This window comes from Alexandromys fortis, unplaced genomic scaffold, assembly GCF_014885135.2.
Source record: "Alexandromys fortis isolate MF-2015 unplaced genomic scaffold, M_Fortis_MF-2015_v1.1 scaffold_10, whole genome shotgun sequence".
Taxonomy (NCBI): domain Eukaryota; kingdom Metazoa; phylum Chordata; class Mammalia; order Rodentia; family Cricetidae; genus Alexandromys; species Alexandromys fortis.
In genome coordinates this window covers 3,137,128-3,164,119 of record NW_026067895.1, presented here as the reverse complement: position 1 = coordinate 3,164,119, position 26,992 = coordinate 3,137,128, and the positions used below count along the sequence as shown (strand labels likewise).

Genomic DNA, 26,992 nt, shown 5'->3' with positions numbered 1-26,992 from the left:
TTGTTCCAGAGCCTACATTCCCAACCATCACAGTGGTCTCTTGTTTTCATGTTCAATGGGATGAAGTGTTTCTGAAGTCACTAGGGCATCATCAGGCACACAGCAGAGCTTATCAAATGGCTGTTAGTGTTAGCATATTGACTCTCCAAAAATCTTTTCAAATGGCTTTACATTTATTTTATAAAGACAAACATCAATCATGTGACCTTGTATTTAAAAAAATTTTTAATTGAAAAATTGGAAGATATATTAAGAGGTACATTTTAAATTGCCTTTTGAGCTGGATGTAGTGGTACATGCTTGCGGTCATTGCCACAGTCCCACCACAGCCTGGGATCGGGTCCTGGGGTGGGGAAGGGGTGTAGGTGTGAAAAAACAAATTGTCCAACCACCAGATGAGTTTCACACAAGTAGCCAGCCCTGAATAGCTCTAGTCATTTTTATTTATATATAAAAAGCAAACATGTTAGCATACTAACAGACAAGTTCTTTCCAACCTCCAATGTTAACCTTCAACAAAAACAAATATGTCAAAAATGTTTTTTCCCAACTTTTACATCAAAGTATCTTTACACCAGAAACAACACTTACACTTACCATTTTGTTAGCTTGACCAAACATCGAGCCAGGTACATTCTGTCTTTAAAAAACTAAAAGGTGATTGACATAGACACACATTTTCAAGAACAACAATCTTTTTCAAAACATTTACAGAAACAGGGTTAATCTGCCCCTATCCTGTAAACACTGAATAGGGCCAGCTCCCAGGGTCTGAAGTGACACCTGGCATCCCCAGACAAGAAAGCCGAGAATTATCAACTCCCCAAGAATTTTAGGGGAAAATATTCAAGAAAAAAAAATGGGGTTTCCAGAAATGATCACGTCTGTCCCATTGACAAAATGATACTATAACCACCAAGAGAATCATTACCATTATGACAGAAAAGAGGGTATGCAGGTCACAAGGTTCCAGCAGTACTCTGCACTGTCCCAAAGTCCACTGCTTCTGGCTGAGTGAGACTGTCCGAATGGACTTTTGCCTCATCTGGAGACCTGTTAGACAAGCATACATACACTGGTCCAAAATGGTGCTCATGACTATTTTGACAAGTCACAACATTTGAAGGGCTGAGGCAAGGTATTTGCTATGCATTTGAGGAGTGCTACAAGAGTTAAAATCCAGTCTGACTATTCATGGGAGATTCAGTATATTCAGAAGGATGGTGGTGGTGGTGATGATGATGATGACAATGATGTTGGCAATGATGGTGATGATGATGGCGATGATGATGACAATGATGATGATGGTGGTGATGATGATGACAATGATGATGGAGATGATGGTGATGATGATGGTGATGACGACGATGATGATGATGATAAAATGAAAACAAAGCTCCTCCATCCAGAGTGTGCCTCAGCAAAGGTTAAAATTAAATCTAGAGATGTCAAAGGAAGAACAGGTAGTGACGATGATGGCAGAGAACTGTTGAGCCACCACTGTGTGTGGCTTTGGCCTTATCATAGGTGCTTCCAGCTCCATGTTGACACACAGCTGGGGGTTAGAATGTTATAACATTCAGTGCACACAGGAGGGAACCCACACTCACTAGGTTCGTTAAAGTTTTGGCAATTATTCCATGAGGAAGGTTGAGTGAAGAGTCCATTCAGCCCTCCACATCCCCAGCATTCATACTTGATTAAGGACTGGAAATATTTTTTAAAAATGTATCTCTTACTGAACACATACTTTTTCTGAGCCAACGTAGCATACCAACTATTCCCATAGCATGTTTACCGCACTGAGAGAGCCATTTAGACATGGCTGAAGGCAGAGTTAATGTACAAACACTGTGACATTTTATACATGGAACTTGTGCACACATAGGTTTTAGTGTCCACCTGCCAATCCCCTCAGACACTGAGGAATCTGTGTATATCTGTGTATATCTTGGTTTCAGATATTATGGAGAAAGCACCAGTGGTCGGTGTGAGAAGTGTGACAAGAGCTGCAAGGCATGCCGGGGCCCGCGGCCCACAGACTGCCAGGCTTGCGATACATATTTCTTTCTCCTGCGCTCCAAGGGCCAGTGTCACCGCACCTGCCCAGAGCACTACTACGCAGACCAACAGGCGCAGACCTGTGAGAGGTGCCACCCAACGTGTGACAAATGTAACGGTGAGCATATGCCTGTGTTTTGCATATGAAAGTGGAAATTTAAGAGGGTTTCCTTCCTGTGTGGCCTCTCTCTCCCTCTTACCATGTTGGCGGGTTGGCACCATTTCCCAAACTTTTCCTCCAGCCTCTCCGGCATTGGCACACTCTCTCCAGTCTCAGTTTCTACAACATCCTTGCTGCCTTTTAGGCTTCCTGTCTGTCAAGGCTGACACAGGGACCCCTGCTCTATTCCTGCTCCCGACTTCCTTCTTTACCTGTATGACCCCATCACTGTGAAAAATCCCTGAGAAAAATAGTCTAAGGGGAGAAGGGCTTGTTCTGGCTGCCGAGGCTTTGGTCTGCAGTAAGCTTTCTCTGTCGCTGAGGGCCTGTGATGAGGCAGAACATCTTGGCAGCAGGATCATGCTGGACACAGAGAAGGTCAGCTTCTGGCAGATGAAAGTGGAGACGAGGAAGGGTAAGGGAAGCAGGCACACTTCTAGGGCAAGCCTAAGTGCCCTGCTTCCTCCCACTGACCCTACTTTGCACCATCTCCCAAGAAAGCCATTAAAATTGTGACTCCATCACAAGATCCATCCACTGACAAAGTCAAGATCTAATTGCCTCTCCAGAGTCTGTCCTCCCCCCAGGACAGGAGCCTGCCAGTGCAGACATTTCATATTCAAACTGTAACACCACTGAAAACACCTGTCTAGGAAAACATGTTATGTTCATCTGTTTAAAAACTTAAGACATCTTCCTCGCTGAGCGATGGCGGTGCACACCTTTAATCCTAGCACTCAGGAGGCAGAGGTAGGCGGATCTCTGTGAGTTTGAGGATAGCCTGGTCTACAGGGTGAGTTACAGGACAGGCTCCAAGGCTATGTAGAAACTCTATCTCAAAAAAAAAAAAAAAAAAGACTTCTGCCTCAAGCTTTCCCAAGCTCCAGTGTTATTTTTCTGATGTCTGCTCATTCCAGAGACCTTTTGTAAGTATCCCTCATATTTGATGTCCTTCTGGATTCTTACTATCCTCATTGCTTGCCCAGAATCCTCAAATGACCCAGACTGTTGCCAAGACAATGGGTTGCTAACCACAAAATGATAGGTGGGTCCCATTGCTTAGGATAACACCCTCATAATTCATTGACCATGGAGAAGCTATCTGGTGCTTACATAGAACATTTACTCCTGTGTCCTAGTGTCTTTAGTGTAGGTAAGTACTTGCAAGCTACCAAAAGAGAAATGTGAACACCAACCCAGCCACGAAACCTTTGATCTACAATCTGTCCCACCTGCAAGATATGTTAAGGCAATGTGGCCCAGAACTTGTGGGAGTAGCCAGCCAATGTCTGATTTAACTTAAGGCCCTCTCTATGAGACAGAACACATATCTGACACTTTTTTGGGTGACCAAGAACCAGATACTAGATATCACAGAGACCTTGGGTATAGCCTAAATAACTAGTCTTTAAAATAAAATGGTTATAAAAATCTTTTCCTATTCAAATCCTCTTAACTTCAGTCTTAACTCTTATCCCACATATTCTAGAGCCAAGAACCGAGTCTAGGGGTTCTGTGTGTTCATGCACATCTTTGGTTTTCTTTCAGTGTGCATGTGTGAGCATGCGTGTGTGTGAGTGAGCATGTGTGTGTGTGTGTGTGTGTGTGTGTAGACAAGGCTGACTTAACCTCACGACCCTCCTACCTCAGCCTCCCTAGAGCCAGGATTATAAGCGATTGCCACCATATCAGGCCATTACCCTCAGTGTCTTGATCCGTTTGCATCTACTTCTTCCCAAATGGTTTTCATGACCCTATTCCTCCGTGCATCAGGTTTCTTGCTGAGTATCTCCCATGAGATATCCAACAGGCACCCCACACCTCACTCCATCCTCAGACCACATTTTCCCGTTTCTTCTCTTGGTGAATGGCTCCAGTATGCTCTCTGTTGCCTGAGACAATAACTAGTGTTAACCTTTTCTCAGTCTCCCTGTGTGTCTCTGGGTCCTGTGACATCTTAAATAGCTCCCAATGTCAGCTCCTCTCTCTAAGTCATTAGTGTCACTGTCTTGGTTTTGGACTCTCATACTTTGTTGCTTAAATTACCAATTAGTACCAGTCGGCTAAGTGGTCTTCTCATCCCCAGTGTGAGCCACGTAATGGCCATCCGATCCTCCAAGCTGTCTGATTGATCTTACACAGGGGATTTTCAGTCTACCGTTTGATATCTGCATATGAGGCTCTTCCCCATGGCCTGGCCTCACTTTCGCCCTCATCCCTCACTACCTCTTCCTCCATCTTCCAATCCAAGCACAGTGACTTACTACAAATCTGAGCCAATCTCACCTATTGCCTCTCTCCAGAAACCTCCTTCAGCCTGCTCTGCCAGGTCTGCGTTCTGCTCCATTACCCTGGGTATGTTTTCTCAAAGGCCTTTCCCAGCCTCCCATCCAGGGTTCTCTTACAATTCTGTGTATCCATTCATCTATTTATTTACTTAGCAAATATCATCCAGCTCTGTGGCCCAGCCAATGTCCATACAATTATGAACAGAGCAGACCAGGTCCCTGGAAGCCAGGTCGGTTTGCTTGGTGTAATTTTCATTCTTAGTTTTATTTTTGGAAATTGTTCTTATGATTTAAAAAAAGACCAAAACAACAACAATAACAAACAACAAGAGTTGGTTCTAGCTCACAATCCCAGGTTGCAGTTCATCATCATAGCAGAAAAGTCAAAGAAGCAATAACTTAAAACACCCAGTCACATCCACACACAAGTGTGATAAAAATAAGATGTCAGCATATGACTGTGTTGTCATTTGCTAAGTCAGAGAGCACCAGTTTCTACCCATTAATGCTGCTCAGCGGGCCAATAGCAGGTACTTGGCTTCTAATTAAGACTAGGCAACCATCATCTGGTAAGTTAATGGCTCTTAACCGAGGCGCACCAGAGCCGAGCACCAGCCATAGCAGAACATTTGTGTGTGGACTGGAGATATCATTTATGACGTCACAGGACAGTGTAAGAAATCTCTATTTCTCCACTGGCCTGGAGATTTCCTTACAAATTAAGGATTGGCAGCTTTGAGCATTCCCTGTCCAAGTTCTGATAGCAACACAGGATCCCCAAGACAGGATTCAGGGGTGACTGGCAGTACTGCGCAGATCTGGAGAAAGGATCACCAAGACAGGATTCAGGGGTGACTGGCAGGACTGGGCAGATCTGGAGAAAGCCCATATGATCTGTTCTCCTCTGTCTTTCTGCTTGGGGTGTGGGCCCTGAAACTCACACAGCTCTCATTTCCTTCTGGCCTCAGCGTTCAGCATCCTGACCTGTCTTCGCATGTCACACACCTCCTTTGCTAGCCAGTGACTCTTGCACTCACTCTGGTTTTGTGACACACAGATCATGAAATTTTGGCATCCCCACCTTAGGCTATAAATTGAATAGAAAAAAAAAAAGGTGTAAATTTTTCTGAAGCCTTAACTGTCATACTAAGAAATTAAGGTGTAGGGGGAAAAATCTAAAACAATTGGGCAGTCTAAATCCGCAATGAGACCATCCACCTTTGATTGTCCAGTAATTTTGGTTGTTAGAAAGAAAACTTTCTGATGAGCATGGTGGTGCACACCTGTAAATCCAGCACTTAGAAGACTGAGACAGGGGGATTATGAAAGTTTGAAGTCAGCTTGGGCTACTCAGTGAAAAGGAAGAAGGGTGAGAACGGAAGGGAGGGGAGAGAAAAGGAAGGGAGAGGAGGGGAGAGATGAATAACATTCTGAAGCTCTGGGAGTCAGGGAGGGGATGCTTCACACACTCCCCTAATCTATACCACTGGGTGTGGCTGGCGCCTTTGTCCCTTAACACACTTCCCTCTACTTTATCCTCACACAGTTGTAAGGCCTGCCCTTTCCTAAGCTGCCTCTTTCCGCACAGCCTCTCTCACAGAAGCACCACAGGGCCACCCAGCAGGAGTGGGATTTGTCAGGCTGACTTCGAGGGAGGGGTGAAAATAGGGGAGGTCAGGGTGAGGAAAAGCAGATGGTATGTCATTCTGAATTTTAAGGACATATCAAAAGGTCTGTCTTTCCCGCCTCGAGGCTCCTTAGAAATAGTAATAGGCACAGGCTCTTAACCTTGGAAAACAAAACAAAACAAAAACAAAACGCTCTGGAAATTAACCCTCTGTGAAAGATCCCGCACGCCTGGGTGTGCAGCAAAGCAGGACACGGAATGAAGTCACTGATTTCCACCAAGGCTGACACACACCGCTGAATACTGCCATCTGGACTTCAGCCAGATGGGGAAGGGCACAGTCCACAGGTCAGACACAGGGGGAGTCCTGGTAGCCTGCCACCCAGCAGGGAGCTGTGGACATAATAATCCATATTTCAAACTATCTAGCAAAGGGGGTTCGGGATCCTCAAGGAAATCATGTTTGATGTGATCAGAGGAGAAATAAAGACTTCATAATCGTTCCTTCCCGGTGTTGCAGATGGATCCCGGGGCTCTCCTTGAGTATGCTGGGCAGGGGTCTACCACAGGCGACACCCTGGCCCCTCGGGTTTCAGAAGCATCCCACAAGACTTCTCATTTTCGAAAGATCTTTTGCTGTGACACACAATTGCCCTCAAATTCTCCATGTCCAGACAGAGAGTCTCGTGGAAAATATTGAGCAGTCTATGAGTCTTCACTTTGCCTTATAGACACTTGCCGTATCTTCAGTCACCTGTCTGCTTCAATTATCTTGACATTTTCCTTACTCTCAAGTGTCCTGACATCAAGACAGAGGTTAGAATCTGAAATCTGTCTCATAATATGATTCTTTCCCCCACCCCCTCTCTCTTTCAGGAAAGGGGGTATGGAATTGCTTGTCCTGTGTGTGGAACTACCACCTTCTGAGAGGAATGTGTGCCTTGGACTGTCCTGTAGGGGAATACAGAGATGGAGAGGTACTGAACCTTTGGGTTGGTGTATGCACCCTCACCTCCACCCCACCCTTATGGAGCTCAATTCCTACATGTCATTCTGAGAAGTGAAACCATCTAAATTCCTACACTCACCACAGCCTGGGTTTAACACTGTACCACCTCATTCGTTCATAAAGTAGTCAAGCTACCAACTTACAGCTTCCACTTGAACTTCATAGGAACTGCAAGGATCTAAGTTGCTTGGGTCCCGGTGTGGTTCTGGGTAACCACAGGAAGCTCAGTCCCCTGTTACAGCAAAGTCTCCCTGCTTCCTAAGCAGTCTTGGGAACACAGGAGGAAGCTCGCTGGCCCCTCTTTTCTTTCCTCCACATCTTACAGTGGGGCCAGGGTAAGGACCCTTTCCGGGAGCCACAGATTTCCTGACCTTCTCTTCTTGATTGCGTTTCTAAATTTGCGACCATAAGAAAATACATCAATGGTGAAATCAAAACAAATCAGCATATACATACATACATATATATGTATATACTCGCTTTGAATTCTGATAGCATACTTCAGTTCACAGAGGCAGGCTCAGAGAAATCAAACAGTTCACTAACTACCACATGGCTAGGAAGGAAGAGAGGGAGAAGGGCGCTCTGAAGATTTGACAATAACAGCTGAAAACAGCCAGCAGCCAAAATGCATCAAGATGCTTCAAGAAAAGCAATTTTCATTTCTTTTTCTTTTCTTTTTATATATTTATTTTCAGAGGTGCCTGACACTTGCTCCACCACTGAGCACCCAACTTTCTGTTCCCCCACATCTTCCATGTCACTGAAGTGACAGATAAACAATAAGAAGGGATCTTCTGGGCCCGTGAGATGGCTTAGTAGGTAGAAGTGCTTGCTGCGTGTGCAACTTGAGTGCAGTCCTCAGATCCCATGGAGCAAGGAAAGAAGCAGCTCCTTAGAGCTGTCCTTGGGCCTCCACATGCACGCCTTGTTATATATGCGTCTGCACACACACACAGAATAATACCAATAATAGTAATAATAATAATAATAATTTTTAAGGTAAAGTGTCTTTAACTCATATTTTGAGCACCAGACAAGGAGAGAATGATTGCATGGACTTTGAACTCTTCTCCAGTGAGGTTTAAGTGTCTTTGTTATAACCACTAATTATATTCTAAGTCTAGGAACAAGGATCCAGGAACCACAGAAGGCAAAGAAGTAACTAATATAAAAGAGTAAAAGCCAAAGAAAACCATAGCACTAATTTGATAAAAAGCAGAAATCTAATCCCAACATTCAGGAGACTGAGGGCCAAAGCGCGAGATCATGAGTTTGAAGTCAGCCCAGGTTACATAACAACAAGAGGAACAGAACTGTGCATAGCACACAAAAGTAAAAAGGATAGAAATGTATGTATCACCTGTGTGTTGATAACAGAATGCGGGATGCTGGGAACTACATCAATTTGGAGAACATCAAGAAAGGACCTGTGCTCCTGACATTGCCAAGGGAGGGTGATGACTTCAGCTTTAACAGAGCTAGATTTTGAGAAGGAATTAGGAACTGACTCATGTCTGGAATATCACTTTTGCAATGTGGAGTAGTGTGGGAATGTATAGTCTGCCAAGGGGTATGGCAAAGGTCAGACACAACTTGTCCTTGACTCCCGCTGTCTTTGAGGTAGGACTGCTCTTCCAGAGAACCCAGGTTCAATTCCCAGCACCCACATGACAGCTCACAACTATCTATAACTCCAGTTCCAGAGACCTGATACCCTCGCATAGACACACATGCAGACAAAACACCATTGCACATAAAAATAGATAGTATTTTTAGCAGCCATTCCCCTCACACACACACACACACACACACACACACACATACACACACATTCACATTCTTCCCTATTCACAGAGACAAGAGGGACTAGCCACGGAGAACTCCAGTTCCTGCGTACCGCCTCTGCTCTCAAAAACATTCTCTTTGCTCTTCTTACCAGGGAGAAAAGTTTAGCTGTAAAAAATGCCATGAGAGCTGCATAGAGTGCAAGGGACCCGGAGCCAAGAACTGCACTGTGTGCTCAACCGGCCTGCTGCTGAACATGGACGACAGCCGCTGCCTCCGCTGCTGCAACACTTCCCACCCCCTCGGCTCTCAGGACTGCTGTGACTGCCAGAGTACCACAGGTGAGGGCTAGGGGCACAGCACACAGAGAAATGGCATGTCCTCATGGGAGCGGAGTGAGAGGAGTATGGCTAATTCATGAAGTGCCTGATGGGTGCCTACTGTTCTTGAAACCTCCTGGTTCACAAGTTGGATTTGTTCCTCACTGCAACAAATATCCAAGGAAAGCTATTAAAAGGAGGGTTTATGCTGGCTCATGGTTTCGGAGATCACTTGGCTCTGTTGTTTCTAGGCAACGGTAAGCCTCAGCATCACAGTCGAAAGCATGCAGCAGAGCATCACGGCTCACCTCATGACAGTCAGGAAGCAGAGACTGTTGAGAAAATATGTCTTTCCAGGGTATGCCCCTGTTGTTGTTGGTATCTTACTATTTAGTCTTTACTCTTTTGGGCTCTTTTGATCTTTTACCTTTTTGAGGGGCCCTCCATCCAGTTCCCAAATAAATACATAAAAGCTTATTATTACTTATAAATGCCCAGCCTTAGCTTAACTTGTATCTTGCCAACTTTTCTTAACTTTAAATTAACCTGACTACCTTTTGCCTCTGGGTTTTTTTTTTCTTTTCTTACTTCTGTATATCTTACTTTACTCTTATTCCACAGCTGGCCTTAATGTCCTCCATTCCTTGTTCCTTCTTCCTCTCCTCCCAGATTTTTTCCTCCCATTTATTCTCTCTGCCTGCCTGCCTGCCTCCACCTATCCTCACTATTGACTGTTCCGCTCTTTATTAGAGCATCGGGCTTTAGACAGGCACAGTAACACAGCTTCACAGAATTAAACAAATACAATATAAACAAACAGACCTTAAAATGGTATTCTACATAATGCCCCCAGGAACTCATATCTACCTAAAACCCAACACCAAGGTCCCCAACCTCCAAATAATGTCATCATATTACGTATCCATCAACAGAATCCACATTGAATAGATCAACCCCTTAGGACCTGTCACTCCCCAGAAGTTCATCAGCTAGTAGCCAAGCCCCAAGACTTTGGAGGAAATATTTCAGGCTCAAAATTGTAATCAAACAGACCCTGTATTATCAACAAAATGACAGAGGCTGTTGAAATAGGAGCGGCAGGGCTGCGTCCCCGGCACCTGGCCGCCCGCATGGCTAGTTTATACCCAGAAATAATTACACGGAAACCGTATTCTTTCAAACACTGTCTGGCCCGGCTAGGTCCAGTTTTTTATTGGCTAGCTCTTACATATTGTTCTAACCCATTTCTAATATTCTGTGTAGCCCATGAGTTGGCTTACCAGAGAGGATCTTAACCTGCGTCTGTCTGGAGCGGGAGAATCATGGCGCTCCTATTTCAACAAGAGGCCCAAGGGTTGGATTAACATGCACACGTCCACAGCAATGATACGAGGGCAGGTCATCTAGAGCCAGGCTTGGTGCTGTGTACATGAACCTGAGTGCTTTGGACAGAGAGGAAGACCAGAGTTGGGGGCCACTCTCAGCAAAACATGCAGTCTGAGGTCATCTGGGGCTTCCTCAGCTTTCTGAGACTGGACTTCATCATTAAAAAAAAAGTCACAAGCATGCAAGCACACACACATGCACACCCTAGATGCTCATCTGGGATTTGAACATAAGCCTGTTGGACTGCAAAGCCCCAAAGCCCACATTCTTTTTACATCTGTGCTGCCCCCAGCTTGACTAAGTCTAGATCTGACCTTTATAAATGCAGTTTGCTCCTTTTTATCTTTGCTCCTGAGGGAAAGGGGAAAGGAATTGCTTATCTTGATAACACTGAAGAATCAATCTAACTCATACTGAGCCATTTTGTTAGAGCGTTTTAGAAATGGACTATCACTGAAAACTAAGAATAGATGAAACAGCTTGACCAATTCCAAGTCTTTAATTGTCCTCCAACTTTCAACCCCATTGTGTATATTAAAACTTACAAAGATCCTAGGGTCTGGAGATGGTTCAGGGGTTAAGAGCTACCGTATGACTGCTTACAATGTGTGCGACTCTAGCTTCAGGAGATCCATCGCCCTCTTCTGGTCTACCAAGGCAACAGTCACACATGAAGTGCACATATATGCATGCTTGCAAAACACTCATGCATACAAGCACCAGGCAAGAGTTTTACCACTGAACCACCAATGCAAAGCCACTCATGCACATAAAAATAAAAATGAATACATCTTTAAAAAAAAAACTTAAAGATTCTGAATGGAGTGATCCCTTCTAAGTGAAAACCACATTCTTAAAACAAATTCTCTCCTCCAGAAATAGACCATTTCCCTGGAATTCAGAGGTGTCATGCCTACCCAAACCAGTGTATGTTGTTTTGTCCTGTGCGTTCGTAAGTAAAGAACCTTGGGTTCCTGAGACCCATAACCAATACCAGCCTCGTGTCCTGTTCTGTTCTGTTTTAGCCTTTTACTTAGTTTCCAGGTATCACCGTTCCAAGAATTAACCATTTCCTTCCTCAGTTGCCCACCGAGAGCAGCTGCTGTCCCCAGAGCCTCATCTCCATGCCTCTCAGGATCTGACGCTGGGCCCTCAGCTGAGAGCCTCAGCCCTCATTACATCAGTGTTTTTAAATGAAACCAGAAAAACAAGAACCTCTTGGGTGTAGTTTCTGAAATGTCAGTTCCAAGAAACAACTTAATAGATTTCCTGGTTGCTAAGAGGCTCTTAAAGAGTTACCTGAGGCAACCCTACCAAAAGAAGTATAAATCCTCTTGGGCTAAGGATACAACTCCATGGTGGAAAGTTACCATAGTATGTGTGTGGAGAGAAATAACAAGCCCAGATAGTCGAGCTTACTTATATCTTTATTTCTGAGACAGCTTCCCCCTGAAGAGAGAGAGCAAATGGTAGAGAAACCAAATGGTAGAGGCTGACCCTGACCCAGCACCTGAAGACTAAGAATAGTAAGATGTGAGTGCATTTGGCACCCTGAAAAGAAAACAACCTCCAGAGGTCCATTGTAGATTCTCCTGCCTCAGGAGCTTCGAGCCACAGCAGATCACTTCTCTGTCCCTTTAGTGTGTTTGTACTTACCCAGGAGCTGCGAGTCACAGACAGATTGCTTCTCTGTCCCTTCAGTGTGTTTGTACTTCCTGCAGGGGAAAAGTCTGTGCTAACCCAATACAATAACGATAATACTATTATTTAGAGCAAACATTTTTGCTTGATGGGCAAAATTCTGCTAGAATAAAATAGAAATTAAACACCAACAAAAGCCGGGCGGTGGTGGTGCACGCCTTTAATCCCAGCACTAGGGAGGCAGAGGCAGGTGGATCTCTGTGAGTTCGAGACCAGCCTGGTCTACAAGAGCTAGTTCCAGGACAGGCTCCAAAACCACAGAGAAACCCTGTCTCGAAAAACCAAAAAAATAAAAATAAAAATAAATAAACACCAACAAAATAAAAGAAAGAGTGTGTATGTGTGCATATATGTGTACATGCATGCATGTGTGCGATATGTGTGTGCACATGTGTGTATTGCGTGTGTGTATGTGTCACAGGGGCCACTCAGTCACAAAAGTCCTTGCAAGGTCCTTGTGGAGGGACAGAAGAACTTGAAAAGGGAGTAAGGCGGGGAGGAGGAAGCATCTACTGTGTGTTAAAATTTGCACATCCAACCGACAGATACCTATTCCTCTAGCTGTTTCATACTTTCTTTGCCTTACTGTATGGTAGATTAAAAAGAAAAGGTAATAAAATTAGGTAAGCAACTCAAGTCCTGCTGCCCGAATGAATGAATATAAAACAAGAAAAATCAGCCAATGCTGAAGTTATGCCATACACTGTTTTGGTTCTCTGACATCCTCAGGGAAGCCTTGAAACAGCCGCTTATAAAGAAGAAAGGGAAGGGCTCCAGAATCCAAGAATTCCAATTATTCTATGAATCCCTTGCCATTTAAAATGGCAGTCAGGATTCTAAGATGATAAAGTATTCCTTTTCTTGCTCAGGGAGTGCCATGGGTATCCAAGGAAACCAAACAAGCAGTCAGAGAATTTGCCTCCAGAATTCCACCTGGAGTTGAGGTTAATGGGTTGGAAAGTCCGCTTGTTACACAAGCCAGTTCTTGTTTATGACAAACAAGTTGGCCTAATTTCCAAGGCCACACATGACTAAGAGTCAGTAGGGTTTATAAAGTATGCTTCACTGGTCTTGAAGGGTAGGGGAGTCATGTGGGACCAGGCTAAAGAATGGTTAGGATGGCGTCTCTATCTTAGGAATCAGAGTTATGGTTTAGCAGTAGATAAAGCGGAACACACACACACACACACACACACACACTTCTCAGGAATGAAAAAAATCACTGAGAAGGTTGGATCCTTAGAGACTGGTCCATGAGAAATAGAAATCTAGGATTCCTTTTGGATCTTAAAGTTACCAGAGCATCAACTGGTTTTATTAGATATGGACTGGGACTCTCGTGGGGAACACACGTTTTTGTAGAGTGGTGTGACTCCTAAGAAAACGAAAAAAAACAGTGATTCGACCATTTTAGGCGTTAAAAAAAATGGAGGGGCAGTTGTTTACTTCTGAATCTGATTTTCCCACTTCTGTTTCTTCTTTTCTCCCTCGCTGCTGCCTCTGGGGCGGCCTCCCATCAGAAGAGTGCATCCTTCCAGCCAGTGAGGCTGCACCCTTGGAGCGCGCCAAGATCGCTTTGCTGGTGGCCTCGGGTGTTATGCTGCTGCTGCTGTTGGGGGCCGCTGTGCTCGTGTGGCGGAAGTCTCGAAGCCCACCTGTGGCAAAGGGGCGCTACGAAAAGTTGGTGGAACCCACCGTGTCGTACTCCTCCTACAGACGCAGCTATATTGAGGAGGACCAGGTGATTGAGTACAGGGACAGGGACTATGATGAAGATGATGAGGATGACATCGTCTACATGGGCCAAGATGGCACTGTCTACCGGAAGTTCAAGTACGGGCTGCTGGACGGGGAAGAAGATGATGAGTTGGAGTATGACGATGAGAGCTATTCCTACCAGTAATCAAAGCCTAGTGGTCCCCACGGCTCTCAGCCCTGCTGGGAGATACCGTCACGTTGACTGAGGTTCGAGTGTTTGTGCTTTGTCCTAACTTTGTTTCCAACCTGAATAAACAGGGATGCTGGAGTCTGCTGTGCTGCCTTTGACCAACTGAGTGCAAAGAACAGATCCTGCAGAGGGAGAATTCAAAGGCACTTTCCTGGAGGGTATGTCAAGACGTTAAACGCAGAAAGTGGAAGGAAGTCAGATCCATTAAACACCAACATGATTCCTAAAATGGTCGGGGCAGAGGACCCATAAGGACTCTGTTTTCAAGCTGCTTGTTGGAGACCCCTGCTACCTTCTGGAAATCTGCTATTTGACTAGTGGGGAGACGGAGTAACAGAGAGTTCTTGGGTTGGGTAGGAGGTCTCTTCCTTTTTGATTGTGTTTAAGAAGAAAATTTGTAAAGATCAGGAAAATAGGGCTTGTAATTTCTTTCACAGTACTTCCAGGGGAGCCGAAAAGACCATCTCTCCTGCCAATGCTCAGGACCCAGATAAAATGAAAGGATTGGTGTGGTCTCATAGCTGAGAGAGCTCATACTCACTGAGCTCTGGCTCCTTTGTAGAAGCCCAGAACCGTACCGACCACTGGCAAAGGAAGTTTAGGTAAAGGGCAGGCAGTATCAAGTCCACAAGGACTTAGGTAGAGGGCAGGCAGTATCAAGTCCACAAGGAAGGAAATTGTTCCCAAGCTTCGCACCCTGGTAATTTTCTAAGGATCTTTTTGATAGGAAGTAATACAAGAACATGGTAATGGCAACTTAGCACAAAATACAATAATTTCATCCACTCTAAAAAAAATTGAAAGATGTTAGCTGCTAAATCCGTGCACAGCTTTCACCAATGAGTCATCCAAAAAGCCTGGACTCTCCTTAAGAAAAGCTGGGGTAGAGTCTACCATTTACAAACTTTCCGACACGGCGCTCACTGGCTGCAGGCAAGCTGCAAGCATCTGCCTAGCTCTCTTCAGTCCGTGACTTTTTGTTTCTGGGTCTCCAAAACTTTTCTTGCACTCTGGTCAAGGTGTTCTTAGATTATGCAGCTGTGGGCACTTTCTGCAGATGAGAATTCACAGGGTGGGCACTGACTGCAGAAAGACACGGGAAGAGCCTCATGGAGCTCCTTGTGGCGGGCAACACTGTGTGCGGAACAGCAAAAGTGCACCGTGAGAGGGTGATAGTCTAATAAGAACTGCACGCTTACTGTGGACCAGATACCAACCTAACTAAGGTATCTCGCCCACTTCATCCTTAACAACTCTACCAGATGATGCCATCCACCCCTTGTTTTTATAGGAAATCTGAGGCTTCCAAAAGGCTAAGCCATTAGTTCAAAGTCACAGACAGCTGATCAAAATTCAAGAAATAAGAATGACCTTGAAGCATTATTCTTAATAACTGTGCTCCACTGGCAGTGTGAAAACAAACATCCTAGACATAATAAAACTAGGTCTATTATTTTATTCTGTGACAGTTATCCCACACACTATAGTAACATATGTGGATGTGAATATGGGAAACCCCTATGCTTGTGTTTCTTTAGAGAAAAGCCCTCAGAACAGAGACCACTAAACAACCAGGTTTCTCCCCAGGCTTTTTGAGCAAAAAGAAAGAAAAAGAAAAAACTCTATTGTTATTGTGCAAACTACCATGGGAACATCCTTGGAATCAGTAAAATATTAATGAGTAAACTGGGCTCCAGCAAAACTTTATTTAGGGACACTTATTATCTGAATTTCAGACCATATAAATTTCAGACCATATAAATTTCAGACATATGAAGTAACATCCTTTTGATGGCCATTTAAAAACATGGTAACTCTGAAGTCTAGCTTCAGACTCTTCAGGCTCCGTGAGTACCACATACACATAGGATCCCGTTCACAATTTTTGCTCATTTAAAATGATCTCTTCCAAATCCATTTGATTACCATCATATCAGTAGGAGAATTCATCATTTCTTGCTGTGTAATTCCAGAGTTCAACTATAGAAACAAATCATTTATATTTATGTATCATTCATATTCCTTGAGAATGTAGAAACAGACTGATCTGCTCTCAAGTAGCCTTAAATTTTTTCCAAGAAAAATATCTGTTTGTGATAATGTACACTCTTATAAGACGACTCGAAATACTAAGAAAAAAAATGGTGTTGTTACTCTTTATGATCCACAAGAAAAGGAACCTTGTGCCTGTGTGTGATGAAGACTGGATGCTTACCCAGTCCCCGTCTGTGTACTCATGATATGTTCTTCTCAAACTTCCTTTGAATTCTGTCTAACAACTGCCTTAATGGATAAATATGTGGTTGAAAAACAGTTCTCAGTTTTCTGCTTGCAAGAAATTCGAAAATGTTAAGACTGAAAATACACCAGGAGACTGGGTAAAAGTCCAGAAGATTCTGGCTCCCTGAAAGGAATTTTAATTGGAAACAAAGTGAAATCAAGAACAGATTATTCTACAGAGACTTGCTTATTAGCAAACTGTTTCTGGGCATTTTGTGTACATAGTATTATGCTGTACCAAATAATAGATGCAAAACAGTAGGCATTCCGGGTTGTGTCTGTTTTAATCCATCTCCGCCCAATGCTGAACAAGTTTTACCATTGATGAATTTCCTCCCCAACAGATCAGTCCAGTCCATCTTTCGGCTCCATTACTACAGTCTTGTCCCTCTTATTACTGAATTTCAATCTCTATTTTTTTTTTCTCACTCTGGCTAGCAAAAGTCATTTGCAGGTAGAATACTGATGCGGGCTATAATTTCAGCACTTGGGGAACTGAAAACCAAGAGATAGAGCATCAGGTCGGCGAGAAAGGGAGACAGAGACAGAGTCAGAGAGACCCCAGGAGATGATTCGGGATAAAAGCTCCTGTACAGGCCTGACCAGGGTGGATGGAGAAAATGCCTCCTGAAAGTTGTCTCTGACCCACACATGCACACACTCAGGCAGTAGTAAAAGAGCAGCCTTAAGCCAGGCACAGCTGTTCGCACTGGTGATTCCAGCACTTGGGATGGTGAGGCGGGAGGACCACCTTCAGAGAGAAGCCAGCTTGGGCTGCAGTGTTTCCCAACAGTGCAGACCAGATCTCAGCAAGTCAAACACGTCACTTCCAGAGTTACTCACAAGGTCTCCTGTAGGCTGCCAGTCTCTCCTAACTATCGTGAAACACGTTTAGCTTCTTGGCACATGGTGCTCACCTGTCTTAAGACTTCTCACCCACAGTTTCCTGGTCCCTCCCTGCTCCCAGCTTCCTCATTTATATTCCCACAGCACCAAATCGCTTCTAGTCTTTTGCAATACCGTGCTGTTTCTCATACCCTTCGGCATGTGTTGCTCACTCTCTGTGGCAGCTGCCTTCCCAGCCTTGACCAGAAGAAAAGTTCCTGACAATCCTTTAAAATGGGGTCCTCTTGTCACCGAGCCTAGCGCGTCTTCTTTGGTTACCTTCTCATCTTCCTTCTGCGTAGACACTCTGTATATGTAGTTTCTTCATGTTACCTGGTGATCCTCTTTACTTGCCTGTATGTACTCAAAATTTGGTACTATTTCAGACCATTACTGTTCCCTTCCCTGAATATAGCACACAGTGTCTAGAACTTCCAGAGGGGATGAGGGGCTCGTGGCCAAGCATAGTTTAATTCCAGTACACAGGTGGCTGAGGCAGGAGGATCACCGTGAGTTTGAGTGGCCAAACTGGATAACAATAGTAAGTTCCTGGCCAGCATAGACTACAGATTGAGACACTGTTTAAAAAATAAAAGCAAACAAACAATACAACAACTTAAAGACGTTGTTAAGGTAAAACCTTGTTCTTAATCCAAAGGGAATAAGAAGTAATTGTATCATGAGCCAAATATGAGTGACCATGGCCCAGAGATATGGACTTAGGTTCCCTGGAGCAATGTGTCCTGCCATAGAAGCAGTTATATGCACTTTTATAGTCAGAGAACATAGAGTAAGCATAAGCTAAAATACATTTCCCGAAGGTGGCAGTGGGGACACAGGGTGGGGAGGTCCCAGCTAAGCGGAGGAACTGCTTCAGAAGCTATCTATGACATGGTTAGTTTGCGAGCTGGTGAAAACTAGCTGTCTGCTATAAAATCCAAAGGTTTCATCTGATATTCAAAAGGAACTCTTGGTCAGCTGCAGAGTGGGTGATAAAGGACTATTGAAGAACCAAAGTCCGAGATGTAAGTTTGCCTCTCAGTCCACACTACTACAACCCTTCACAGTCAGGAAGTGGCCATCAGTCTCCAGCGTCGTCAGCACAGCCACTTTTTTAGGCAACATTCATTCATAAACTGGTTGGTTTCTTTTTGGTTAGTACACTCATGTCAGGCAGCTCACAACCACCTCTGACCTCCAGCTCCAGAGGATCTGATGCCTCTCACCTATCCCGGCAGCTACCCGCACATGAACAAACCTAAGCACACACACAATTAAAGATAAAGGTAAACCCTCAATATTTTCCAAATGTGAAGTCAGAAGTTACATCCCATGGGGATGAGTATCTGCTATTAGGAATACCTGGAGCTAGAGACCGAAAGTTCTCAAAACACACTTGTGACACACTCAGAGTCATGGCCTATTTAAATTCACACACACAAAAAGAAGCTTCTTTGGTGTACTACCTAGCTACAGAACCAAATTTATATGTCACCAGTTTAAATAAAATATAGTGTTGGCTTTACATTTAGAGCATAACTGGACTATGTTTGAGAAGAAAGTACAAGAATCCCATCGATGCACACTTGGTGTGACTAAGTCTTTCGTGATCACCACACATCAACAGGACAAGATAATTTCCCAAGGTGCTCTGGGAATGAGTGAATAAGAGGAAACGCTGGAAATTCAAATGATGTTTCCTTGCACTGTTTTAAACACGGGCAACAAAGAAAAAGAATCACATGGCTGTGATTTCATGAAGCCGGCTCCTCACAGACAGGCGCTGGGTCTGTTCCATTCATACCGACAGCCCTGGGGTTATAGGAGGCTGGCCACTTACAACCATACACCCTTAGCATCTTAAAGAAATTAGGAAGTAAATTGATAAACGGAAATGAACTTATTTACAGTTTGGCCAAACCTGGGAGAAAAGGACTCTGAGTTTCTCTCCTTGTAGAGCAGGCTTACTGTTTTATGGAAATGATAAGACAAAAGCCAAGAATAAACGCGCTATTGAGTTTTCAGAGCTGTGTGCAATCTCTGCCTAACACCAAGGCTTCAGCTTTTCCCTCTACCTAGTGTGGGATTCCTAGGGGAATCTGAGTTCTTCGGTCATTGTTCAATAGCTTGATAGTGGAAGGAAGAGCAGCCTACTCCCCTCCTTCTGCATGACATACAACACATGCAGTTTTTTACATTATTTTTTTCTGTTTAATAAAATATTTATTTAGGATGTTAACACAAGGTAGGCCATGCAAGAGCCCAGTTTAAAAAAAAAAAAAACTAAAAAAAGTGTAAGGAATGACAATTGGTGTTGCCAATTAAAAAGATTGCCAATCATTTTATCACCAAAAGCGCAAATGAAAATATTTGAATCTGACATGGTTGCAGTGACCCTTCAAAATTGTGACTGAAAGTAACAAGTAGTCATTTGTGTTCCATTCCTCAGAGAAGCAGAATGCTCGTCCAAATAGCCATCACCCCCCACCACCCACTCTCAGTATGCAGAAGGCAGGAGGCTCAGAACCTCCGGGTGTGGTGGGCTCTCCACACCTTCTGGACAAACTTAAGCTGCCACGTCTCAGCAGGGATGAAGGGTGAGTGTTTGGTGAGCATCAGCTGACACTGTTTCCACTGGGAACCTGATGTGTTGATAATGGAAACTCTAGGCCTTGCCAGCCACTCTCACGGACCTGAAGTGTGGTGTTTTGACATCTGGGGAAGGATTTTCAGGGCAATGAGGACTGATCTGAGCAAAAATACCAAATGGAACACGGTGTCTCAGATTTCAGACAAACACAACTCATCTTTTGGCAAAAAATGAAATAGATAGCATGGCAATTTGACAGATGTTTGAATAATCTACCAAGTGTTGAGTATAATTTCATTGTAGACACAAAGAAGAAGCGACCATCTCAACGAAATTTCAAAAAATAAAAAAGGTTTGTACTTAATCTATACAAAACTTTCACTTTTGGAACTGTCCCAATTCATCTACAAATTGAATTTATTAACACAGCATTAATTTTCTTTGTATTAAATAAAGACTCTTTGTACATAGTAATACAAAAGCTAAGGCAGGATGCAGTGTACAGAGCCTCCTGGTCCCTTCCTCTGCATCCCCGCAGAGAGCGGCTGCAACAGGAGCCACCTCTGCACCCCCACCCCCCCACCCCACCCCGCACTGAGCATCCGTGCTCTCTCGCTGTGGTGAGAATCCTGTCTGAGCACCCTGAAGGACAGAGGCTGCTCTTGGTCTTTGGTACTTACACTGGCAGACTGAGTTTCTTTCCCTTGAGTACTTTTGTAATGTATAAAGTAAAAGAAGTCACAGTAGAGAATGGTCTGGACGGCCCGGCCACTACAGCAATGCGATCAAAGAAACTCCCCCGAAGCAGAGGCGCCACATCCAGTGGACAAAGTATGGAACACGGGAGAGGCCCAAGAAGAGGTAGTGGGCGGTGATGGCGTCAGCCTCACGGGTCTTGTTGATAAAGAGCTGGGGAAGGATGACCACTGACTCCAGGCAGATTAAGAAGGTCCATAAGAACTCAAGAGGAAAGAAGTCATGATTGACTAGAAATGAGAGGCCTCCCACGGGAACCACAGAAACTCCACTCGGAGGGTATCATGATTTCCATCTTAGGTGGCCTTAAATTTCATGTAGATCAGGAACACCGTGGCACAGGAACAAGCAATGGAGATAAGCTTCCTAGATGTGTTATAGAGTGAAATGGATGAAGTAAAAAGATCCGGGCAATGCAAACAGAAGCTGGCTTTTCCCAGAAATATCCACACAGGAGTGCGTCTTCCAGATCTTCAGCAGTAGGATGACGATGGCCGCCAGGTGGGACACGTCCCCAGTCGGCCGGAAGATGTTCAAGGTGGTGGTGTTCGTCGCGGTGGTGGTCAGCGCGGCGGCCTCAAGGCTTGGCAGCGACTCGGGTCACAGTGACAGCCCTGAGAGAGAAAGCGACAAAAGATCAGTTTTTTACATTACTTTTTACAGTACGTGTTGTACACATGTAGCAAATCTGTAGAAGTCAGAGAACAATTTACAGGAGTCTGTTTTCTCCTTAAATCATCTGGGTTCTGGGGATCAAACTCCGGTGATCCCGCTTGGTGCAAGTGCATTTACCCCCTAAACCACCTCTCTGGTCCCAACACACGTAGACTTTTGTTGCGTGGTTACAAAAATGAAAATCATCGCCTCTAGGCGATTGTTTCTCAACCTGTAGGGGTCACATATCAGATATTTATGTTATAATTCATGGAGGTAGCAAAGTTACCTCTACAGAGTAACAATGAAATAGTTTTCTAGTTGGGGATCATCACAGTGTAAGGAACTGCATTAGAGCGTCACAGCATTAGAAAGTTTGAGTATCGCTGATCCAGAATGAGAGACACATTGAACTTGGTCATCTGGCCATTCCTAACTGATAGAAAGACTGGGAGTCAAATATCTTAAGAGGGCAATATTTACCTGATGGCTTTATGAACATGTGACCCTCTCCCAGGGCCTTGTCCCCCTCAGTAAAATTGTTCTTGTCAACACACACACACATGCATACACACACACACACTCACACACATACACAAACACACACACAGAGTTCTCACATGGAATAGACACATCCAGTGGGCAGGTTATGTCAGAGAGAAATCTCTGCTGTAGGCCTCAGATGTTATATAATGAGTCTTCCAGGTGGTGGACACTGGGGGCTCTATTTGTGCACAATAATGGGATTTAACCAATAGTCATGTCCATGCTGTGGGAACAAAGACAGTTCCACATTGTCACCTTCAGCAACAGGGAGAGTCCCCTAGTCTTTTAAAGATCTTGCTTGACCCCGATCAAATCAAGGTTTGTGTCAAGAATTTTGGAACTAGCCATCTGACACAGGGCTGGAGATTTTATTAAAGGTAACTTAACTTAGACTTTAAGCATGAGTGTAAGGAGAAAGAGAGGCCCTCTGATAGAAGAGAAACATCCACACCGGGGTATGTTCTTCAGGGGCAAAGGAACAACACGTAGGGCATACCCTGGTGTGATCATGGACTCCTCAAGGGAGAGTCACAACTAATTGTTTCAGCCCCAGCCATAGTGACTGACATCTTGGTGACTCTTAAGTGACAGATCAGAAAGTTTCGGGGGAACCCCATCCCCCACCTCTTCACCGCCTTTGGCCTTTGAAATGAGTGAGGGATCCCAGAGATGCCTCGGATGGAAATGTCTGAGCAAATTAAACCATGTGTCACTAAGACTGGCGGGGTTAGGGCCTTTACCCGTAAACAGGGTTTCTGATAATATTTCTAGAAGTTTACAGGTTTATAGCTGGGAAGAAAGTAGGGTCTTAAACAGTAATTGTGCTGGGTGGGGGGGGGGGACACACACAGTTCTCGTGTGCCTGAGATTTTTCCTCTTTTTAAACTGCCTCAGTTATGAGGACATTAGATCACACAGAGACATGGACAATAACTGGCAATTAAGGGGACTGACTATATTACACCCAAGATAATTTTAGCTCCCAACCCGTAACATCCCAGCTCGCAGCAATCGGTCATCCAGCCTTGGGGAGAGCAATGTTTGTTTAGCACAGTGACCTTTCGCCTACAAACTTCGGTGCACATTCTTTTCCTCCTCCTGCTCTTCCTTCTTTTTCTTTCTTCTGCTTTGGCTTCTTGAGACAGGGTCTTGCCCTGTAACCTAGGCTCCCGCCTCGGCCTCCCAAGTGCCGGCACTACGCCAGATTAAAACTGGTCTTAGCTATAAACGAGAAGAGTGGGGGAGTGTAGCTGTCAGATCAACTGCGGACACCTGTAGGTCAAAGCAAAGTCTCCACTGAGAGTTGAATCTGGGGCAGGATGGGATGGGGAAATTATGGGAACAGGAAAACCTTAAAGAGTCTTGGCTCTGGCGTCTGGTTGAAGCCTTTTGTCAGCTCGGAATTGAGAATCCCAACACCATCAGTAGTGTTTGCTTAATGCCCCTCTCCCCAGCCACAAGCCAACTTTTCTGGGAATCAGCAGGACCCCGTCTATTGTACAGGACATGTCTCAGCCCCCTGTGCTGAGAACCAAAGGCTCTGGCTCTGCTTTCTCCAATTATCTTCTCATCGGGCCACCTCCTGAGTCAGGTCAAAAAAGAGAAAAGGAGCAACATTTCTGCTTTTAAATTTACTCTTTGGCAATTTCAGGCATATATGTAATGCATTTTAATATTTACCCTCCCTGTTCCTTTCTTTTATTGCCTTCACACACACTATTATCGAATCCCATCTCCTTCCCAGCAGGTCCCCCTTTAAGGGGTCTATTTTTCAGGGTGACCAGCTGAATTTAATCAAGGATGCTTACACCTGCATGGGTTGAGGATCATTTGCTGGAGCACTGAGCAACTTATCCCTGTCCACGAGGATGAAGAAATGACTCTCTCACCCCCGTGACCATTGTTAACTGCAGTATCCCCCTTGGGAAGGAGTGAGGCCTCAGGAGCCCGAGCACCGGTTGTGATGAATGTTGCTGACTCCAACCTGGCACACGCCACAGGGCACACACATTTGCACATCACCTTGTGTACCTAGAGGTCAGAGAAAACCTGCAGTGATTGGTTCTTTCCTTCCACCACACAGGTCCCGGGGACACAACCACGCACCTTTCCCTGCTGAGCCACGTCACCAGCCTCTTGTCCAGGTCACCACAGATGCTTTGACGTAGTGAGTACAGTGGCCATGTCATGCCTAGAAGACAGCTTTTCACAGTGCTCCCCCACCTCAGCCTCTGACTCTTACGTGTCATCGTCTGTCCGTGCCCCCCCCACCCCGTCCCCGCCACAATATTCTCCAGGCACCAGAGCGAGTGATGTAGATATCCCAGTTAGAACTGAGTGCTCAACGATCACTTATTCTCATCACAGTACTCGTCTGTGGGTAAAATTATGAATATTTAGAAAGCATGCCCACTTCACAAAACAAAAAACAATAAGATCCTCCCCTTAGAGCCTATGATCTCCCCCACCATGGGTTTTTCAGCAGATTTAAGGTATAAAGACGAATTCCCTTCTGTGGAAAGGGCCTCGCAGACAGGAAGCCAGGCCCCACACAAATAAATGAATGTTATAAAGGTCACTTAACTATGTAGATTCAACAGAGGGGTTAAGGAGGAAGAGAGATACTCAGAAAGGTGTGGGCTTCTCCGAGTCACTCCTCTGTCTCTCGGAGAGAGCGTGTGGGATGGTCAGAGTCCCATGGTGGCTTTCTGGGGGCACCTGCCAGGATTAGAACACAAGGGTAAAAAAATGAAGGGTATTTTCACTAAACACCTGGTTGGAGGTGCTCAGGAGTGCCTGCCTGAGGCCCCACCCAAGGTCACCTCCCTTCAGGCCTTCAGCCTGGTTCTTGGCTCTTTTAAACTGAAGTATGTATCTAAACTGAAAGGAATATTGCATATGTTGGCTAATGGGAACTGTGCTGGAGGAGGCTCTGACCAGATTGGGGCAAGGCCTGGGGGGAGGACGGGGGGGGGGGGGACTCCTGTTATGTTATACAGAATGGGGCTGAACAAAGATGAGGCCTGCAGATCCAGGTGGCTGCTCACTACTGCCCACTCCTCAGTACCCCTTCCCGCCCCCCAGCAGACTACATAAGCATTGGCCTAGCAGGCTTTTTCCTGTGCTGACTAGCATTCTGGGAAAAGCTGGCTTGGTGGGAGTGCAGGAATCTGGTCCAGGTAACAGTAATCTATTTTGCTTCCCAGTATGCCTGAGAAGAAGTCTGTCAGTGGCTTCTCAGATCATCCCTCATCTTGGCCAGCATCATGACACAGGAAAGGGCCTTTCAATGCCCCGATTTAAAGAGGGCTGGTGGTTCCTTCAGGTCCAACTACAACAGCTAGAGCTGGAGTCTGCAAGATGGCAGGTATCAGGTGCAAGTCAGTGAGAGCAGTCTCAGAGTGGCTGGTTCTCTGGTCGGTGTTGACTCTTCTCTACTCAGAAGCTGAGGTTTCAGTTAAAGCTTTGCCTGTATTCTCACAAGGTTGTCCTCTTGTTACCATGCTAACCATGCCCCCCCACACAGATAGACACCCCCCCCACCTCCACACCTCCACCGTGGTCTCCAGTAATAATTCCTTTTCTTTTTTTTTTTTTCTTTAGTTGATTGGTGTTGTTTGAGACTGTGTGTCAAGTAGCTGAGGCTGGCTTTGAACTCCTGATCTTCCTGCCTCCACCTGAAGTGCTGGGATTAAAGCCGTGCACCACCGTGGCCAGCAGCACAGGTAATAGGACCGCAATATAGCACAGCTGTGGGTTTCACTACTACCTGCAGTGACATGGACAGTCTCACAGTCATCCTTTCTGTTCTCTGGAAATTGACATAAAGGTTTCCATAGCCCTCAGATGCTAAGTCCTTTATAGAAAAATGACCAAGTAGTAGGGACTGGGAAATACCTCCGATGATACAGTGCTTACCTGCATGCAGGAGCCCTGCATCCAGTCCCCAATACTACAAAGAAGAAAAGGCCATTAAGTTTTGTCTGGGTGTGGAGTCATACGCCTGTAAATTCCAGCATTCAGAAGGTTGGCTAACTGGTGGTGGGTTTAAGGAGGTGATAGAACCTAGAGGGGTTGGAGCCTTGCTGGAGGAAGTGCGTCATTGGGGGTGGACTTTGAAGCTCTATACTTGGCTCCACTTCCTGTTCTTTCTCTGTTTCCACACTGCCAATGCAATGTGACTGTCTGGCCTCAGGCTTCTGCCACCACATCTCCTCCATTGTATGGACTGTACCCCCTGGGGAATGTAAGTCAGGATATTAGATCATAACAGAAGAGAAATGAGGCCACCAGTGACTGTACATGGAATTTTTTCACAGTTGAACCCTTTAGACTTTCCTCTTATACTGCCAGATACAAAAATAAATCTCTCTCTTCTGCCCTTTCCCTAGCGATGTGATCCACACCAGCCCCAAACTCCAAAGCATCCTGCCTCAAGTTTCCCCTGTGCTGGGATAACAGGCACACATTATGGGGACCATGTGCTGAGAAATGCTGCTTAAAGTTGGTCTTTACAAATCAAACTTTCATCCAACCTGAACCCAACTTAACACTGTGCTTTGAGGTCTATTAGAACTATGGACTGTGTAATCAGCCTGCTTGCAATTAACCAATCTAGAAAGAAGATATTGTAATCAATTTTTCTAACCTTTGAACATCCAATGTTCCCTATTTTTCCTTGGTGACCCAATGCGTCCCCTGGCTCAGAACAAGGTTTGTATGTATGAAATGTGGTGACCAGGTCCAAGACTACTCACTGGATGCAGCCAGGCATAAAAAGCAATACCTTCCCATATGTGTGTGTGTGGGCATAAGAAAATTCCACCAGTGTCCATAGATACTGGCCGGGTGCTGGCTTGACAAACTGCCTCCACTCCAATCATCTTATCTCACTCCGCTCATTCACAGCATTCCTTCTCTTTGGGAAAGCTTGCTGGGTGATACACGGGGACAGTCCCGATTCATGAGTTTGTGGCTTAGTACTTCCTACTGT

General features: G+C 45.0%; 1 protein-coding gene and 1 pseudogene across 3 annotated transcripts in view; one reads left to right on the top strand and one right to left on the bottom strand.

Annotated features, from left to right (window-relative positions):
* Pcsk5 (proprotein convertase subtilisin/kexin type 5) overlaps positions 1–17,266 on the top strand; it is a 411,377-nt gene extending 394,111 nt beyond the window's left edge. Inside the window, exons 35-39 of one of the 3 annotated variants that reach the window (XR_007594733.1) lie at positions 1,962–2,179; positions 7,013–7,113; positions 9,088–9,274; positions 13,861–14,890; positions 14,928–17,266. Coding sequence is in view for 1 of the 3 variants with exons in the window: in XM_050158819.1 (XP_050014776.1) it covers positions 1,962–2,179; positions 7,013–7,113; positions 9,088–9,274; positions 13,861–14,243 (889 nt within the window). In the remaining 2 variants the exon portion in view is untranslated. The other 2 variants (XR_007594738.1, XM_050158819.1) reach the window with 2 other exon arrangements.
* A 3,394-nt stretch (positions 17,267–20,660) lies between these two features.
* LOC126510531 (ER lumen protein-retaining receptor 2-like) lies at positions 20,661–21,399 on the bottom strand (annotated as a pseudogene).
* Positions 21,400–26,992: the final 5,593 nt, after the last annotated feature.